This window comes from Amblyraja radiata, chromosome 8 (assembly GCF_010909765.2).
Source record: "Amblyraja radiata isolate CabotCenter1 chromosome 8, sAmbRad1.1.pri, whole genome shotgun sequence".
Lineage (NCBI taxonomy): Eukaryota > Metazoa > Chordata > Chondrichthyes > Rajiformes > Rajidae > Amblyraja > Amblyraja radiata.
In genome coordinates, this window is record NC_045963.1 from 46,031,745 (window position 1) to 46,050,291 (window position 18,547).

An 18,547-nucleotide genomic window follows, 5' to 3' on the forward strand; every position below is an offset into this window, starting at 1 on the left:
AACAACTACTATTTTGTGGGTACAAGGAACTGCAATGCTGGTTTACAAAGAAAGACACAAAGTGCTGGAGTAACTCAGTGGGTCAGGCAGCATCTCTGGAGAACGGGCGTCAAGAGTTATGGGAAGAAGGCAAGAAATGGGATTAGGAGGCAGAGATCAGCCATGATTGAGTGGTGGAGTAAACTCGATGGGCCAAATGGCCTATTTCCACTCCTAGAACTTGTGAACATGGATAGATAATGTTTTGGGTCGATACCCTTCTTCAGTCTGATTGTATGGGGAGGTGGAGAAAGGTGAAAGACAAAGTCTAGCAAGTCTAGCAAAGTCTAGCAACTGCAGATGTTGGTTTATACCAAAGACACATAAAATGCTGGAGTAACTCAATGGGTCAAGCAGCATCTCTGGAGAAAAAGAATAGGTGATACTTTGAGTCAGAACCCTGCTTCAGACTGCAAGGGTTCTAAACCGAAACCTCATCTATTCATTTTCTCCAGCCTGACCCGCTGAGTTCCTCCAACATTTTGTGTCTATCAAAGTCTAGCAAGATAGATGGATATTGTTGTGAGTCCAGGTCAGAACATAGTTGAAGAGCAGCAGGAATCACGGGGAGAGCAGTGAAAGGGGGGTCTCAGAAGTCCTGTCAGCAGAGGAGGATGTTCTGAAATCCTGCTGCTCTCCTATCGTGTTCTGTCCTGAATTTGCACCCTGTATCCACCTAACATTTGCCAGACTTTGGCTTCTTACAACTTTCTCCTTCCTAACACAATCAGTTTGATGACCCAAAACGTCACCTTAGTTTATTGTCACGTGTACCGAGGTACAGTTTTCCAGAGATGCTGCCTGACCTTCTAAGTGATTCAACACTTTGTGTCTTTTTTTCTAAACCAGCATCTGCAGTTCCTTATGTCTACAGAGATGGGGTGACGGCAATATCAGTTCCAGTGACTGGATGGAGGGAATTAACCTGATGGTCACAGCTCTCAGCCTCCGGTACCTTCTTCCCGATGGGTGGCACAGTTGGTAGAGCTGCTGCGTCACAGTGGCAGAGGCCCAGGTTCCATCCTGACCTTGGGTGATGTCTGTGGAGTTTGCATGATCTCCTTTTGATCACATGGGTTTCCTCCAGGGGCTCCCATTTCCTGCGACATCCCAAAGTTTGTAGGTTGATTGGCCCTCTATAAATTACCCCTAGTGTGTAGCGAGTGAATGCGAAAGTGGGATAACATAGAACTCGTGTGCAGGGTGATCGATTGTTGTCATGGATTTGGGCTGTAGGGCCTGTTTCCATGATGTATCTTTCAATCAATCAATCAATGGTAGTATCAAGATGAGAGTGTGGTGTGGTTCTTTGATATTGGCTGTCTTTTTGAGACTGCATTTCCTATCGATCCCTTCAATGGTGGTAAGGCCAGTACCTGTGATGCACCAGTCTTCTACATGAAGGAACATCTGTAAACATTTGCCAAAATGCCAGGCTGATATTGGTTGATGTTACTAATTATGTTCTTGGTTGTTACTGATCCCTTTATCTTTGATTTCCCTCTACAGAATAAAACTTTGCACTTTGAACTACCACAGAGAAAAATGATTCAACCCATGAAATCGAATCCATTGTGAGTGATTTTTTTTTAAATTTATACGTTCAATAACAGTGTAGACATGGAGATAAGGTGCATTTTGAAATGTGGCCTCGCTTTTAATGTCAGAAACACAACAGTGTGGTTGTCTTAAGTGAAGCCCTGTCATTTTTGAGGGACAATATTGTCTGGATACTGGCCAGAACTGGTAATGTCAAGTCAAGTTGAATTTTTTGTCATGTGCACAAGTATGACTCCATTTGCAGGAAAGGGGGTGGATGGCAAGTGGGAGGCTTTCAAACGTGAGGTAGCAAGAGTACAAGGAGGGCCTGTTGGGGTGAAAGGCAAAGAGGTGATATTTAGGGAGCCCTGTTGATGAGAGGTTGAGGCTCCGATCAGGACAAAGGAGACATGCACCAGATTTTGGCTGTCAGTATCAGGAAATGGGTATGGTAAGCAAGGTAAAGGAAAATAACAAGAGATTCTACTGGGATATTAAGAGTAAGCGGGTGGCCAGGGAAAGAATGGGTCCTTTCACCAACATCATGGCTGTCTTTGTGTCAAGCCGCAAGAAATGGGGAGATATTAAATGAATATTTTTAATCTGCGATTACAGCGTAGAAGATCATGGAAGCTAAGGAACTGAGGCATGCGAGTTGTGTTATCTTGCAATCATGTAAAAATTACCAAAGAGGAGGTATTGGTGGTTTTAAAATGTATTAAGTTGGATAAATCCCCAGGGTTTGACTAAGTGCATCCTCAGACATTGTGGGGAGCTAGGGAAACAATGGGGAGATATTTGCATTGACTTACGCCACGGGAAATCGTCTGGAAGAGTGGAGGATGGCTAAACTTGTACCACTATTTACGAAGGGCACCTGGGGCAAACCAGGGAAACAGGTAGGTGAGCCTAATGTCAGTGGTGGGAAAGTTGACAGAGGGGAGTCTTAGGGACAGGATCAGACATATTAGCGATGGTTAGCATAGGTTTGTGTGTGGGAAATTATGTCTCACAAATCTGATGGAGAATTTTGAAGACGTCACTAAAAGTATTGCTGAGGGCAGGATGATGGATGTTGTGGAAGCTATAGATGTGGATACAATTATGACTTTCAAAAGTCATTTGGACAGATTTTTGGAAGGAAGTTGTCTAGAGGGATAGTGGGCAAAAATGGGACTAGCCCACTATGCCAACTTGGTCGCAATGGATAGGTTGGGTTAAAAGGCCAGTTTCTGTGCTGTACAGCTTTCGACTCTATGGTGAGGTACAGGCACAATGAAATACAGTTCCAATAATGGCATATCAATGTTCCGTATTGCTAGCTATGTTGCCTTAGGCATCCATGTGACTTCTCACCATGGACTCCATCTACACTTCCTACTACCTCGAGAAAATGGCCAACAGATTCAAAGATGCGTCCAACCCAGGTCGTTCTTCCTTCTCCCCACTCTCGACCGGCAGAAAGTACAGAAGTTTGAAAGCACGTATCACTAGACTCAGGAACAGCTTCTTCCCCTCTGTACAGCTTCTGAACGGTCCTTTTATAAGCTAGAACACTGTCTGATTCTCCTCTTGCGGACATTGGACGTTCCTGGAACTGGTGCGCTACAATGCTGAGATATATATTCTGCACTCTGTATCTTCCCCATTGCTCCACCTATTGTACTTGAGTTTGACAATTATATTTGTGTATAGTATCTGCTCTGATTGGATAGCTTGTAAAGTAAAGTTTTTCATTGTACCTCGGTAATGTTACAATAATAAACCCAATAAATGATTTATCTTTCGAACAGAGATAACAGAAAATGAATTATGGAAGGAAGCCAAGCAGAGGAGGAGGAGGAAGATCCAACAAGCCCAGCAGTGGGACAGGAGGAGGAAGCAGGAAAGGCTCGGACAAAACCTGGGATGACGGGGACGATTTCAGTTTCAGCCAGAAGACTGTTCGGCCGACCAGAGCTCGAGGGCGGGGTAGAGGTGGAGCGAGAGGCAGGGGCAGAGCTGGAGGTGGAGGTAGAGCTGGAGCTGGAGGTGGAGGTAGAGGGAGAGCCAGAATTGGAAGCAGAGCCAGTGTTTCCAGTCAAAAACTCCCTGATGAAGAGTCGAAGGAACATGGAGAATTCAACTTATTCGGTAGTCTGAGTAAATCACAGAGGTAAGTGCTGAACCTGTACTTGGGGTATTCCCTCGGGAGCGTCGGAGGCAGGTGGGAGACATAATATAAGTATATCAAATTATGAGGGGCATAGATAGGGTAAACTGTTAGAACCATTTTCCCAGAATGTCAAATGTCAAATACTAGAGGGCATACGTTTAAAGTGAGGAACAAGTTTGTTTTTACACAGAGGGTGGTGAGTGCCTGGGACGTGATGTCAGGTGGTGGTGGAGATAGATACAACAACGGTGTTTAAGAAGCTTTTAGATAGGCACATACATATGCTGGGAATGGAGGTGATATGGATCATGTGCAAGCAAAGGAACCAGTTTTGCTTGTCATCATGTGTAAAAAGGAACTGAAGATGCTTGTGTATACCGAAGATAGATGCAAAATGCTGGAGTAACTCAGCGGATCAAGCAACAATTGAATTGAATTGAATCCCTTTATTGTCATTCAGACCTTACGGTCTGAACGAAATTTCGTGCCTGCAGTCATACATACATCATACAATAATAAACAACAGTAAACACAAATTAACGTCCACCACAGTGTATCCACCAAGCACCTCCTCACTGTGGTGGAGGCAAAAAATCTTAGGGTTACTGTCTCTTCCCTCCTCTTCTCCCTCTGCGCTGAGGCGATTCCCCACCGGGCGATGGCACAACAGTCCCACGGCTCACCGAACCCCGCAACGGGCCGGCTCAAACACCGCGGCCCGGGGGTTGTCGAAGCTGCCGCCCTCCAGTCCAGCGTACGCAGCCGCTGGCCCGCGGCTGAACCCAGGACTCGGGTCACCGCCGCCAGAACGCCGTCCCAGCCACCGGAGCACCGTTCCAGCCCCGAGCCGGATCGCCCTCACGTGAGTGCCGTTCCTCCCTCGAGCTGGGCCACTCCGACGGGAGTGCCGTTCTCCCTCGGGCTGGGCCACTCCGACGGGAGTGCCGTTCCTCCCTCGGGCTGGGCCACTCCGACGGGAGTGCCGTTCTCCCTCGGGATGGGCCACTCCGACGGGAGTGCCACAGCCCCTCGCGGGAGAGTCTCGGCCCCTCGCCAGACCGTCCTCACGGGAGCACAGTTCCAGCCCCGAGCTGGGCCGCCCTCACGGGAGCGAGCCCAGGGCAAGTCCTGACAGGCTGCCTCCGGAGTCCCGAGGTCGCCAGCTCTGCCATTAGGCCTCAGCGCAGACGGAGGCAGAGTGGGGGGATACGACGAAAAAGTCGTATTCACCCCAAGGGAGAGACAGCAAACCCCGTTTCAACCCTAGAGAAAAGGAATAGGTGACATTTACAGTCTGAATAAGGATTCCGACACAACATCACCTATTCCTTTTCGCCAGAGATGCTGCCTGACCCGCTGAGTTACTCCAGCATTTTGTATCTATCTTGGCAGCATGTTTGTCACAGACATTGTGGGCTGAACGACAGGTCCTGGGCTGTACTGTGCTGTGTAACTTACCTTTGATTTAGTTTCAATTGTCCTGATGCCATCTGTTTGTGGTGGGTCCGAGATAAACTGGTTCACTGTTGCATCTTTACACACTTCCTTGGCCAGATGGAAGAAACAATCGGCAGGTTTATAAACCATGAAATGTTTCCGTTCTTAATATTTATCTATTTCTCTTGAACATCCGAACACTTTCATCAGCAGTTTTGGGACGAGCTTTGCACTGCTCAGCTTTAGTAGCCCTGTAGTATTAAATATAATCAGAGTTCCTTCCTGTTGTAGAGAACAGACAAACTCAACTTTATATACAAGCTATGTTGATATTGGATGATGTTTCGGGTTGGGACCTTTCTTCAGACTCTGAAGATCTGAAGAAGAATCCCGATCTGAAATGTCACCCATCCTTTTCCTCCAGAGATCTGCTTGATCCGCTGAGTTACTCCAGCACTTTGTGTCTATCTTTGTTATAAATCAGCATCCCCAGTTTTTTGTTTCTACTAGGTTGATATTGTTTTATTATTGTCACCTGCACCGAATTACGGTGAAAAACATATAGTTTCTTGGCATTGTAGAGTCACAGTTGCAGAGAAAAGGTCCCATGTCCACGATGAGGTAGTTTAAAAGATTGGGACTGTACCCAAGCTGATGGGAGGGCCGTTCAGTTGTCTGATCACAGAGGGCAAGAAGCTTTTGGGTCCTTTGCCCGATGGGAGGAAAGGGAATGACCGGGGTGATAAAAGGTCCTTGATTATGTTGGCTGCTTTACCGAGGCAGCATGAAATATAGATGGAGTCTGTGGTGGGAAGTCTGGTCTGTGTGATGGACTGGGCCACATCCACAACTCTCGGCAAAGCTAGGCTTTTATTATATGAAGATTTGGTTACCAAGATTGAATTGTGACTCCCTGATCTATGAATCTATTTAATCCTATTTGTAGCCAAACGTGAAAGCATTACTGCAGATGGACAAAGGAAGGGGAAATCGCAAATAATTTAACCCAAGGAATAATTGGGCAGTTTCTAGCAGCTGTCAAAGAAATGTATTTCAAAAGGCCTCTGAGAAATTCATCTGACAGATTCTTTTTAGAGAGAAAACCCCCGTAAAATAAAAGAAACGGATCTCTAATTTTTAGAAATATGATAATAGACAATAGGTGCAGGAGTAGGCCATTTGGCCCTTCGAGCCAGCACCGTCATTCACTGTGACCATGGCTGATCATCCACATTCAGTACCCCGTTCCTGCCTTCTCCCCAAATCCCCTGACAATTCTATCTTTAAGAGCTCTATCTAACTCTCTCATGAAAGCATCCAAAGAATTGGCCTCCACTGCCTTCTTAGGCAGAGAATTCCACAGATTCACAACTCTCTGGGTGAAAAAGTTTTTCCTCATCTCCGTTCTAAATGGCCTACCCCTTACTCTTAAACTGTGGCCCCTGGTTCTGAACTCCCCCAACATGTTTCCTGCCTCTAGCATGTCCAATCCCTTAATAATCTTATGTGTTTCAATAAGATTTCTTCTCATCCTTCTAAATTCCAGAGTATATAAGCCCAGCCGCTCCATTCTATGAACATGTGACAGTCCCGCCATCGCGGGAATTAACCTCGTGAACCTATGCTGCACTCCCTCAATAGCAAGAATGTCCTTCTTCAAATTTGGAGACCAAAACTGCACACAATACTCCAGGTGTGGTCTCACTAGGGCCCTGTACAACTGCAAAAGGACCCCTTTGCTCCTGTACTCATCTCCTCTTGTTATGAAGGACAACATGCCATTAACTTTCTTCACTGCCTGCTGTACCTGCATGCTTACGTTCAGTGACTGATGAACAAGGACCCCCAGATCTCTTTGTACTTCACCTTTTCCCAACTTGACACGATTCAGATAATAATCTGCCTTCCCGTTTTTGCCACCAAAGTGGATAACCTCACATTTATCCACATTAAACTGCATTTTCCCCCTCACCAAACCTGTCCAAGTCACCCTGCATCCTCAAAGTATCCTCCTCACAGTTCACACTGTCACCCAGCTTTGTGTCATCTGCAAATTTGCTAATGTTACTTTGAATCCCTTCATCTAAATCATTGATGTATATTGTAAATAGCAGTCCCAGCACCGAGCCTTGCGGTACCCCACTAGTCACTGCCTGCCATTCTGAAAGGGTCTCGTTAATCCCTACTCTTTGTTTCCTGTCTGCCAACTAATTTTCTATCCATGTCAGTACCAATCACGACATTATTGATTGATTGAAAGATAGATCATGCAAACAGGCCATTTGGCCCACCGAGTCCATGCCGACCACCCATTCACACTATATTATCCCACTTTCTCATCCACTCCCTTCACAGCAGGGGCAATTTACAAATGCCAATTAACCTACAAACCCACACATCTTTGGGAGGAAACGGAGTGAATGTGTAAACCCGACACAGACAGCACCTGAGGTTAGAATCAAACCCGTGTCTCCGGTGCTGAAAACCTTTTGGTAAAAAATGGTTCCCTTGTATGAATGACACGAGAGGAAAATAAATATTACTTTATTTGAGAGAGACGGAGGAAGAATTTCTACTGGTTTGTCGGATGCATCAAGATGTCGTCTTGATTTGGTCATGCTTTATCGTCCATTGACTGAACAGACAATAGCAAAATGTAAAAGATGTTTGGACAGGTACATAGATAGGAAATGTTCAGAGGGATATGGGCCAAACACAGGCAGGTGGAACAACATGTTTCTGTGCTGTATGAATCTAATGAGAAAATAAAATTAAGCTTGCTATAAAATGTGGATTCATTTTGCATGTTTTTGTGCTAAAGGTGATGACCGTTTTCTTTTCCACACCACCTCCTCCGCCCCGCCCATCGCTGCTGGGCACAGTTACATAAATAAACTGATACAGTATCTGCAACACAAGCTCATAGAATCGTTGTTATGCTGTCACTCAATGCAAATAGTGACTTGTAGGTTTCTCAAGCACCTGCATTGTGGGCTGAAGGGCCTTGCTACACTGTTCTATGTAACCCATTAACCTCAACACTGAACACTACTTCAGATTTGGATACTTACCTATTTAAAAAAAATATTATCTTCTCCAGCATAAATATTGAATGGGGAACAGAGAAGTTGTGCATGCTGCATTTCAGCAATTCTTGTGACCTTTTGGCATTTTCTTTCAGCAAGTCAAACCAGGATGGCCAAAGGGGCGGCGTGTCCAAAGCCAAGTTTGAACCCCGTGTACCTCTGCAAACCATCAACATGTCCGCTGAAAACCAGCAAGAAGTTAAACGGCTTCTCCAAGAGCTGCAAGTTAAAGAAAAGGAGGCGGCTGCTGAGTAAGCTCGCCAGTTGTTTTCTTTCACTTTCGCTTTATGTTGAATCAATACTTAATTTTATTCATTTTAGTTTTTTCTAATACTCTTGTGCTGTGTTTTGAAGCTATGGCTTAGATTCTGGCTTGTTTAAACGCAGTTCTTGTGGTTTAGTTTTAAAATCCAGAATGGAAACAGGCCCTTTGGCCTACTGGGTCTACGCTGGCAATGAAACACTAGTTCACACGTTCCTTGATTGCACAGAGTCTTTTACCCAGGGTAGAGGAATAAAGAACATAGGTTTAAGGTGAGAGAGGAAAGATTTAATAGGAACCTGAGGGATAACCTCTTAATTCAGATGGCGATGGGCATATGGAATGAGGTACTTGAGGCAGGTGCTGTAACAACTTTTAAAATACGCTTTGGCAGGGACATGGAGAGGTAAAGTGTAATGGGATATTGACCAAATATGGGCAGGTGGGACTAATGTAGAAGGGGCATCTTGGTCAACATGGATGAATTGGGCTGAAGAGTGTTTCCGTGCTGTATGACTCTGGGTTATCCCACTTTCCCGTGCACTCCCTACACACGGGGCACTTTTACCACCACCAGACTGAGAGAACAATGGTTCCCCTCTTATCAGGCTTCTGAACAATCCTTCCATAAGATCGGGTACTATCCTATTCACCTCTACCCAATTATGCATATTGGACTTTGTCTCTGGGACTGATGCGCCTAAAGCAGCGGCCAGTTAATCAACTAGCTGGTTTACAGGGATGTGGGAGGAAACCGGAGCACCCAGTGGAAACCCACGCTGTCACAGAAAGAATGTACAGTGTTCAGAAAGTATTCAGACCCTTTCACTTTTTCCACATTTTGTTACGTAACAGCCTTATTCTAAAATGGATTTAAATTTTTTTATAATCAATCTACACACAATACCCCATAATAAAAAAGCAAAAACAGGTGTTTAGAAATTAAACATTTTGCATAGTAATTAAAAAGAAATAACTGAAATATCACATTTACATAAGTATCCAGACCCTTTACTTAGAACTTTGTTGAGGCACCTTTGGCAACGATTACAGCCTCAAGTCTTCTTGGGTATGACGCTACAAGCTTGGCACACCTGGATTTGGGTAATTTCTCCCATTCTTCTCTGCAGATCCTCTCAAGCTGTCAGGTTGTATGGGGAGTGTCGATACACAGCTATTTTCAGGTCCCTCCAGAGATGTTCGATCAAGTTTAAGCCTGGGCTCTGGCTGGGCCAGACATTCACAGACTTAAAGGACATTCACTCCTGCGTTGGTCTTGGCTGTGTGCTTAGGGGTGTTATCCTGTTGGAAGGTGAACCTCCCCTCCAGTATGAGGTCCAGAACGCTCTGGAGCAGGTTTTAATCAAGGATCATTCTGTACTTTGCTCCGTTCATCTTTCCCTCTATCCTGACTAGTCTCCCAGTTCCTGCCACTGAAAAACATCCCCACAGCATGATGCTGTCACCACCATGCTTCACCGTATGTATGGTATTGGCCAGGTGATGAGCGGTGCCTGGTTTCCTCCAGACGTGACGCTTTTCACTCAGGACAAAGAGTTCAATCTTGGTTTCATCAGACCAGAGAATCTTGCTTCTCATGGTCTGAGAGTCCTTTAGGTGCCTTTTGACAAACTCCAAGCGGACTGTCATGTGCCTTTTACTGAGGAGTGGCTTCCGTCTGGCCACTCTACCATAAAGGCCTGATTGGTGGAGTGATGCAGATATAGTTGTGCTGCTGGAAGGTTCTCCCATCTCCACAGAGGAACTCTGGAGCTCTGTCAGAGTGACCATCGGGTTCTTGGTCACCTCCCTGACCAAGGCCCTTCTCCCCCGATTGCTCTGTTTGGCCGGGCCGCCAGCTCTATGAAGAGGGTACACACAATTGCTGGGGAAACTCAGCGGGTGCAGCAGCATCTATGGAGCTGCATAGATGCTGCTGCACCTGCTGAGTTTCCCCAGCAATTGTGTGTACCTTCGATATTCCAGCATCTGCAGTTCCCTTTTGAACAGCTCTATGAAGAGTCCTGGTGGTACCAAAGTTCTTCCATTTAAGAATGACAGAGGCCACTGTGCTCTTCGGGACCTGCATTGCTGCAGAAATTGTTTTATACCATTCCCCAGATCTGTGTCTCGACACAATCCTGTCTCGGAGTTCTGTGGATAATTCCTATGTCTTCATGGCTTGGTTTTTACTCTGACATGCACTGTCAACTGTGGGACCTTATATAGACAGGTGTGTGCCTTTCCAAATCATGTCCAATCAACTTAATTTACCACTGGTGGACTCCAATCAAGTTGTAGAAACATCTCAAGGATAATGGAAACAGGATTAACCTAATCTCAATTTGCTAATGTCATAGCAAAGGGTCTGAAATGTGATATTTCAGTTATTTCTTTTTAATTACTTTGCAAAAATTTCTAAACACTTGTTTTCACTTCTTCATTCTGGGGTATTGTGTGTAGATTCATGATTAAAAAAAAAGAAATTAATCCATTTTAAAATAAGGTTTAACGTAACAAGTTGTGGAAAAAGTGAAGGGGTCTGAATACTTTCTGAATGCACTATACAAACTCCACACAGACAGCACCAAACGTCAGGGTGGAACCTGGGTCCCTGGTGCTGTGAGGCAGCGATTCTACCCACTGCACCAACGGTCCTGTAATCTGGCTCAAATTATGGAAGAATCCTCGAGTATAATGTAATAAAAAGGAACTGCAGTTTCTGGTTTATACCAAGGATAGACACAAAGTGCTGGAGTAACTCAGCGGGTCAGGCAACATCTCTGGAAAATAAGGATAGGTGATGTTTCGGGTTAGGACACAGCAAGATCTGAAGGGTCCTGATCCAAAACGTCACCTATCATTGTTCTTCAGAGAAGCTGTCTGACCCACTGAGTTACTCCAGCATTTTGTGTTTAACCTCCAGTATAGTGTTAGGTTTGCCTCATCTCAACCGTAAGTGGGGAAACTGCCGTTTACAGCATTAACAAGCCTCAGCTGGAAGAAGACTAAATTACTATTTAAATAAAAAGGTACATGGATAGGAAAGGTTCAGAGGGATATGGGCCAAACTAGGCAAATGGGACTAGTTTAGATGGGGCATCTTGGTTGACATTGAACATAATGCATAGGAGGAGAATTAGGCCATTCAGTCTATTGAGTCTACTCCACCATTCAATCATGGCTGATCAATTTTTCCCTCCAGCCCAATCCTCCTGCCTTCTAAAGAAATTCCTCCTCATCTCCATTGTAAAGTTATGTCCTTTTATTCTGAGGATGTGCCCTCTGGTCCTCGACTCTCCCACTACTGCAAATATCCCCTCCACATCCACTCTATCTGGGCCTGGACATGTTGGGTTGCAGGGCCTGTTTCTGTGCTGTATGACTCTAATTGAAAACTAATTGTTCTCCTCCTTCACTTTGCAGAAATGAGGAGAGTGAGGAGGAATACGAGCTGAATGAAGAACTGGATGACCTGGATTACAGACACGACGACCAGTACTGGTCCACGAGAGAAGAGGGTTTGGCAGTGGCTGAACGCAGCTCACCTGTCTATTTTCCTGTGGAACAGCAGACCACGTTGAAGCAGCCAGAGATCTCTCCATTTGCAGTTTGGAAGCTAACTAGGTCTGTTGGAATAGGTTTTTTTTTCAGGCCTCGTTAGAGGTTTTGAAAGTAAATACCACAGCTTGTTCCTCACTGCTATCGCACTACTGAACGGTCCTGCCATTAGCTAGGATGTAGTCTTGATCTTCCAACCTACCTCATGGTTTACTTCGGTTAATTTATTGTCATGTGCAGAGATATAGTGAAACACTTGTTCTGCGTGCTATCCAATCAAATCATACCATACATGAGTACAATAGATCCTCTTCTGGAACAGCACGCAAAGAGTCGCCACTTCCCGGAGCAAACTTGCAACTTCCAAGTCTTTGAAAAGTTCAATCTTGGCCCAAGATTGTGCAGCACAGTGGCGCCGCGGTAGAGTTGCTTCCTTACAGCGCTTGCAGCGCCAGAGACCCGGGCTCAATCCTGACTACAGGTGCGGTCATTGCAGAGTTTGTACGTTCTCCCCGTGACCTGCGTGGGTTTCCTCCGAGATCTTCGGTTTCCTCCCACACTGCAAAGACATACAGGTTTGTAGGTAAATTGGCTTGGTAAATGTAAAAATTGTCCCTAGTGCATGTAGGATAGTGTTAACATGCGGGGATCGCTGGTCGCCGCGGACTTGGTGGGCCGAAGGGCTTGTTTCCGCACTGCATCTCTAAACTAAACTAAAGGGGATATTTTGCATTGGGATATTTGATAGAAGAGTGTCCTGACCCGAATAGATAAAAGCTATATCAATATAGATGGAAACTTATGTGGAACATGAACACAGTAATAGATGCTGCCTGTCCCGCTGAGTTCCTCCAGCATTTTGTGTCTATCTCCACGGTAATAGACATGATGAGGCAAATAACCAATTCCTGTGCTTCTAATCCTAAGTATAGGGTCAGTGCCTGCCTCAACCCTGTTTCTGTCATGTACATGGTCATATAACTTAACTCCAAAGTATGAACTGACTCATTAAGAGTTTAAAATGCAAATCTGTACAACTGTCTAATTGATATATTGTGTGCGGCACAGGCAGTGTGGGCTGAAGAACCTGTTCCTGTTCTGCACCGTTCTATGTTTATCCTGTAAAACAAGGAACTGCAGGTGCTGATTAATGCACCAACGGACACCCAAGTGCTGGAGTAACTCAGTCTCAGCGGATCAGGCAGCATCTCTGAAGAACAGAGATGCTGCCCGACCTGCCGAGTCACTCCAGCATGGTGTCTATCTTCAGTATAAACCAGCATCTGCATATCTTTCCTACACATCGATAGGTGACATTTTGGGCCGAGACTGAAGAAGGGTCTCAATCTGAAACGTCACCTATCCATATTATGCAGAGATGCTGCCTGACCCGCTGAGTTACTCCAGCATTTTGTGTCATTCCATGTTTATCCTGTTTTGCTTGCATGTCTTGCACTTATTCCCTTCCTGGCAGAGGTGACAAACGAGATTGATGATCGCACACACAATGTTTTGGGACGGAGGCCAGATCGAAGTCAATGTCTTTCCCCCAGTTTGGCCAAAGTCTCAAAATGTGCTGCACTTTATTCATTTAGGACGTATCCTGTTTACTTGTAATTGTTGAGTACAATAAAGAGTTTTGTCTTTTGTATGGAAGTGGCGTCTAAGACTGCAGTTTACCACCTCCGTCCATATGGAGTGCAAGTCCACGCCCAAACGTTATCCTGCACCTCTCCTACTGCCATGATCCTATTGTTTGTCAGTTGCTTTACATATCATAAAAAGCATTAGATCATTAAATGCTGCAACTATTGAATCCAATTTGAGAATGGCAATTTGAGTATGAACATTGAATTCTCCAATTTCCTGTAATACTGTGCCTCCCCTCCCCTCTCCTTCCCCAGCCCCTCCCCCACCCAGGTGTGCATACATTTCTGGCATTACCTTAGTCATCCTGCTCCTTTCCCCTCCTCCTATGCTCATCACCCATCCCTGATTCTCATGTTTCTCTTTAATTCCCCATTTTTCTCCCTCCTTACCTCGATTATGCAAAAATAACAACTTATTTCTGCTGCAGGTATGGTTTCCATGCGGATCATTGCATTCCAGTGCTCAAAATGTTTGATGGGGATGCAGGATTATCTTTGGAATATTTGTTACTCCAGTGCTTCAAGGAAAAGTTTGGAGATGGGATCAAGGCCTCCCCCAACTCTGGGAACGTGGGCTCGGAAGAGTGCGAGGAGCGCCGGCAAGAGGAAGCCCTCGTTCTCAGTTCCATCTATGAAGGCAAATTCTTCGAAAAGATACAGAACCGAATTTGGACGGTTGAGTTGCCCCTCAATCATTTGACGCAGAAACTAAATAAAGTGGGACAGTGTGAGACTGAAGAGTCGGGCGTAAAGGCTGGGAGAGGCATCTGCCAACATTACCTCAAGGGCAAGTGCTGCTTTGGGTCGAGGTGCAAATTCAGGCACGAAACTCCGAGGAGAGATGAAAGGAAAGACGACAGCCACTTGCGCTGTGATCCCAGTGCCATCCTCTACACACTTGAAATCCGATTCCCGCCTTCCAATAAATACCCGTACCAGGCGCCTCTTGTGGCCTTTGCCACCACCAATGACAACGTCCCGCAAGCTTGCCGGCTCCACATCGCCGAGTATCTCTATGGGCAGACCTTGGATGCAACAGAAACAAGTGAACCAGTGGTCCACACTCTGATCATGTGCCTGGAGGATGAAGCAAGAATGAGTGAGCTGCTCCTGGAAACCTCCCATAAATACAGCAACCCTGCCACGCTTCCCTTCATGCCTCAGCAGACTAACGGTGAACAGGACCTGAAGATGCCCGCCGAGCACCCGCCCGAGCAGCGGCTTCCAGGTATTCTGTGAATAGAACATTTCTGTGGCACTTTTAAAAATACTTTTTTGTTTAAAGATAGGGGCTGTATTTTGAGGGCTGGCAGGGCTGCATTTTGGAGAAGTTGAGCTGTGGTGTGACCACCATCGTATTGTGGTGACCTAGCCAAAATAAGCGAGAGAATTTTAGGGAATTTGATAGAAATTGAATAATGAGAGAGCAGACAATGAACCCAGAGGTAATTGAAGGAAGTTGTGGAGAAGTAGTCATACAGCACGGAAACAGGCCCTTTGATCCAACTCATTCATGCTGACCAAGATGCCCCATCTAAGCTAGTCCCATTTGTCTGCATTTGGCCCATATCCCTCTAAACCTTTCCTATACATGTACCTGTCCAAGTGTCGTTTAAATGCTGTTATGGTACCTGCCTCAACTACTTTGTCTTCTTTAGGTTTTTTATTGTCACATATACTGAGGTACAGTGAAAAGATTTGCTTTCCATGCTATCCAAACAGATCAGATAATACTATATACATCAGGGGCCGGGACGCTTGTCTGTGTCCAGCATTTTTTGTCTAACTTCGATTTTTCCAACATCTGCAGTTCATTCTTAAACGTGTTCACAGAAGGTGCGCGGCCGTGCCGGTGGCTTTGCGCAGGATGCAGTACATCCGGAGCTCGGCCGCTGCTCGGGGCGCCCGGCGGGCCGGATGATTATGGGGGGAAAAATCCACCTGCGGGCCGAATGTTTTCGGGTTACGGGCCGCATTCGGCTCGGGGGCTATAGGTTGCCGACCCCTGCTATACTTAAATACAGTCAAGTCACGCTATAGTACAATAGGTAAAGTAAAGGGAGTTCAGCTATCTCATTGTATGACGGCTCGTTCCATATGCCTTCAATCTTCTGAGTGATAAAATGCCCTTCAGAATCCTATTAAATGTTTCACCTCTAACCTTGACTGATGCTCGATTCCCCTACTCTGGGGGAAAAGACTGCATTCACTCGATCTATTCATCTCACAGTTTTGTACACCTCTATAAGATCACCCCTCATCCTCCTGCCCTCCGAGGAATAAAGTCCTAGCCTGCCCACCCTCTCCCTGTAGCCCTCAAGTTTTGACAACATCCTTGTAAATCTTTATAAATGTTCAAGCTTAACATCTTTCCTAGTCTCTGGGTGCTCTGGTTTCCTCCCACACTCCAAAGACATAAAGAATTGTAGATTAATTGACTTTAGTAAAATTGTAAATTGTCCCTAGTGTGTAGGATAGTGCTGGTGCACGGAGTGATCACTGGTCAGCGCGGACTCTGTGGGCTGAGTATCCCGTTTCCGCATTGTATCTCTAAAGTCTAAAGAGTGAAATGTAAAGCTAGAGGGAGGAATATGGGTGGAAAGGGAGAAGGAAGAAGTCTCCCTGGGTATCAAATCCACGCTTGCTCAACAACACCGGCGGGATTTGAATTTAGAGGCAGGAGTACTGTCTCGTTCTCATTCTCATTCTCGAGTGTTTCTCGTTCCTGTCATGCCTGCTGGCATTGAGCAGCAGCTGTCTACCCAACCTTGCTAACCTGTTTCACTTGCAGAGAGGGACAGTTCTGGGCAGGAGGCAGAAGATGACAAATTGCAGGAGGCAGAAGCCGAGGCTGTGGTAATGGAGACGGAGAGTTATGTACATCTGAAGAAGAGGCAGCTGAAGAAATACAGCTGGAGAGCGGAAAATGTATTTCGGGAAAACCAAAGACTCTGTAAACAATTTAAAGCCAAACAGGTAACTTCATCTCCCACCCGTGAGTCCCCATCCCCTTCCACTTATAACCCTCCACATTTCACTCCTCCTCTTCTTCCTCCCCTCCATACACTCATACTTCCCGTGTTTCAGATTTCCCCTTTATTTTCCTTCGTTCCCCCTCCAACCATATCCCTCCCACCATCTTAACATTTCATTCTTCTCTTCTCATCTCAGTTGCTGTTGTTTCCTTTTCACCTTTGTCACTCACTCCACCCATTGGCTAATCACCCCCTCACCTGTATCTACCTACCACTTACCAGGGCTTGTCCTACCCCCACCTCTCTCTTCCCGCTTTCTGCCCCTTACTCCATCCCAACCCGAAATCGTCTGTCCATTTCCTCCACAGATGCTGACTGACCCTCTGAGTTCCTCCAGCACTTTGTGTTTAACTTCAGATGTGGTCCATCTTATTGGCATTTAATACAAGGTAGACGAAAAAGCTGGTGAGGCAGCATCTATGGAGCAAAAAAATAGGCGACGTTTCGGGTCGAGACCCATCTTCAGACTGATGTGGGGGGGGGGGGTGGGGGGGGTGGAGGGCGGGAAAAAGAAAGGAAGAGGCGGAGACAGTAGGCTGTGGGAGAGTTGGGAAGGGGAGCGGAAGGAGGGAGAAAGCAAGGACTACCTCAAATTGGAGAAGTCAATGTTCATACCGCTGGGGTGTAAACTACCCAAGCAAAATATGAGGTGCTGCTCCTCCAATTTGCGGTGGGACTCACTCTGGCCATGGAGGAGGCCCAGGACAGAAAGGTCGGATTCGGAATGGGAGGGGGAGTTGAAGTGCTGAGCCACCGGGAGATCAGGTTGGTTAGTGCGAACTGAGCGGAGGTGTTGGGCGAAGCGATCGCCGAGCCTGCGCTTGGTCTCACCGATGTAGAGCAGTTGACACCTGGAACAGCAGATGCAATAGATAAGGTTGGAGGAGGAGCAGGTGAACCTCTGCCTCACCTGGAAAGACTGCTTGGGTCCTTCATCCAAGGAGTCGAGGGGAGAGGTAAAGCGGCAAGCCCCACCCGCTGAGTTTCTCCAGCTTTTTTGTCTCCCTTTGATTTTTCCAGCATCTGCATTTCTTTCTTGGGCATTTAATACATGATGGTTTATTGCAACATGTCGAGTGGGTTTTTCTCCCACCACTCGGGCATTCATTTGTTTGGTGATTTTCGAACACTCTCCGTCTATCAGAAGTCTGTTCTTCAAGAATATAAGAATTAAGAGTGTTTGCACCCACTCGGGCCATTTGATAAGATAATTGTTGCTCTACTTCAACAGTACGTTCCCATTTTATTCCCATATGCTTTCATTATGAACTATTGATGTACTCAAAGTACTCATCGTTTGATCAGCTTTGGAGATGCAAGACCCACTGCAGATGCTGGAATCATGAGTGAAATACAGAGTGCTGGTGGAACTCAGTGGGTCAGGCAGCATTTGTGGAGAGAATGGATAGATGACGTTTCGGATCGGGACCCCTCTTCAGACTCCAGACCTGGGCGTGTCTGTCCATTCCCTTCACCAGATGGTGCCTGACCCACTGAGTTCCTCCAGCACTTTGTGCTCTGAGCAGTTTCCACTGATTGACAGATCCCCCTCATTCCTTCCTAAATGGCTCACCGCCTCATTCTAAGACCGAGAAACCAATCACTTAATCACAATAATACTTTATTAGCCAAGTATGTTTTGCAACATACAAGGAATTTCATTTGCCAAGTCAGTCATACAAATAAAAAGCAACGGAATACACAAAACACATTTTAACATAAACATGCATCACAGAGACTCCTCCACATTCCTCTCTGTGAAGGAAGGCGAAAAAAATTTCAGT

At 45.9% G+C, this 18,547-nt stretch overlaps 1 protein-coding gene across 3 annotated transcripts in view; it reads left to right on the forward strand.

Annotated features, from left to right (window-relative positions):
* Positions 1–18,547, forward strand: part of dhx57 (DExH-box helicase 57) — a 51,414-nt gene that overhangs the window by 293 nt on the left and 32,574 nt on the right. For 2 of the 3 annotated variants that reach the window (XM_033025774.1, XM_033025775.1), the window contains exons 2-7: positions 1,549–1,613; positions 3,372–3,733; positions 8,352–8,507; positions 11,945–12,145; positions 14,157–14,956; positions 16,520–16,704. In XM_033025774.1, coding sequence (XP_032881665.1) covers positions 3,384–3,733; positions 8,352–8,507; positions 11,945–12,145; positions 14,157–14,956; positions 16,520–16,704 — 1,692 coding nt within the window. In that variant the 5' untranslated portion in view covers positions 1,549–1,613; positions 3,372–3,383. The remainder of the gene's footprint in view (positions 1–1,548; positions 1,614–3,371; positions 3,734–8,351; positions 8,508–11,944; positions 12,146–14,156; positions 14,957–16,519; positions 16,705–18,547) is intronic. The other variant, XM_033025776.1, reaches the window with a different exon arrangement.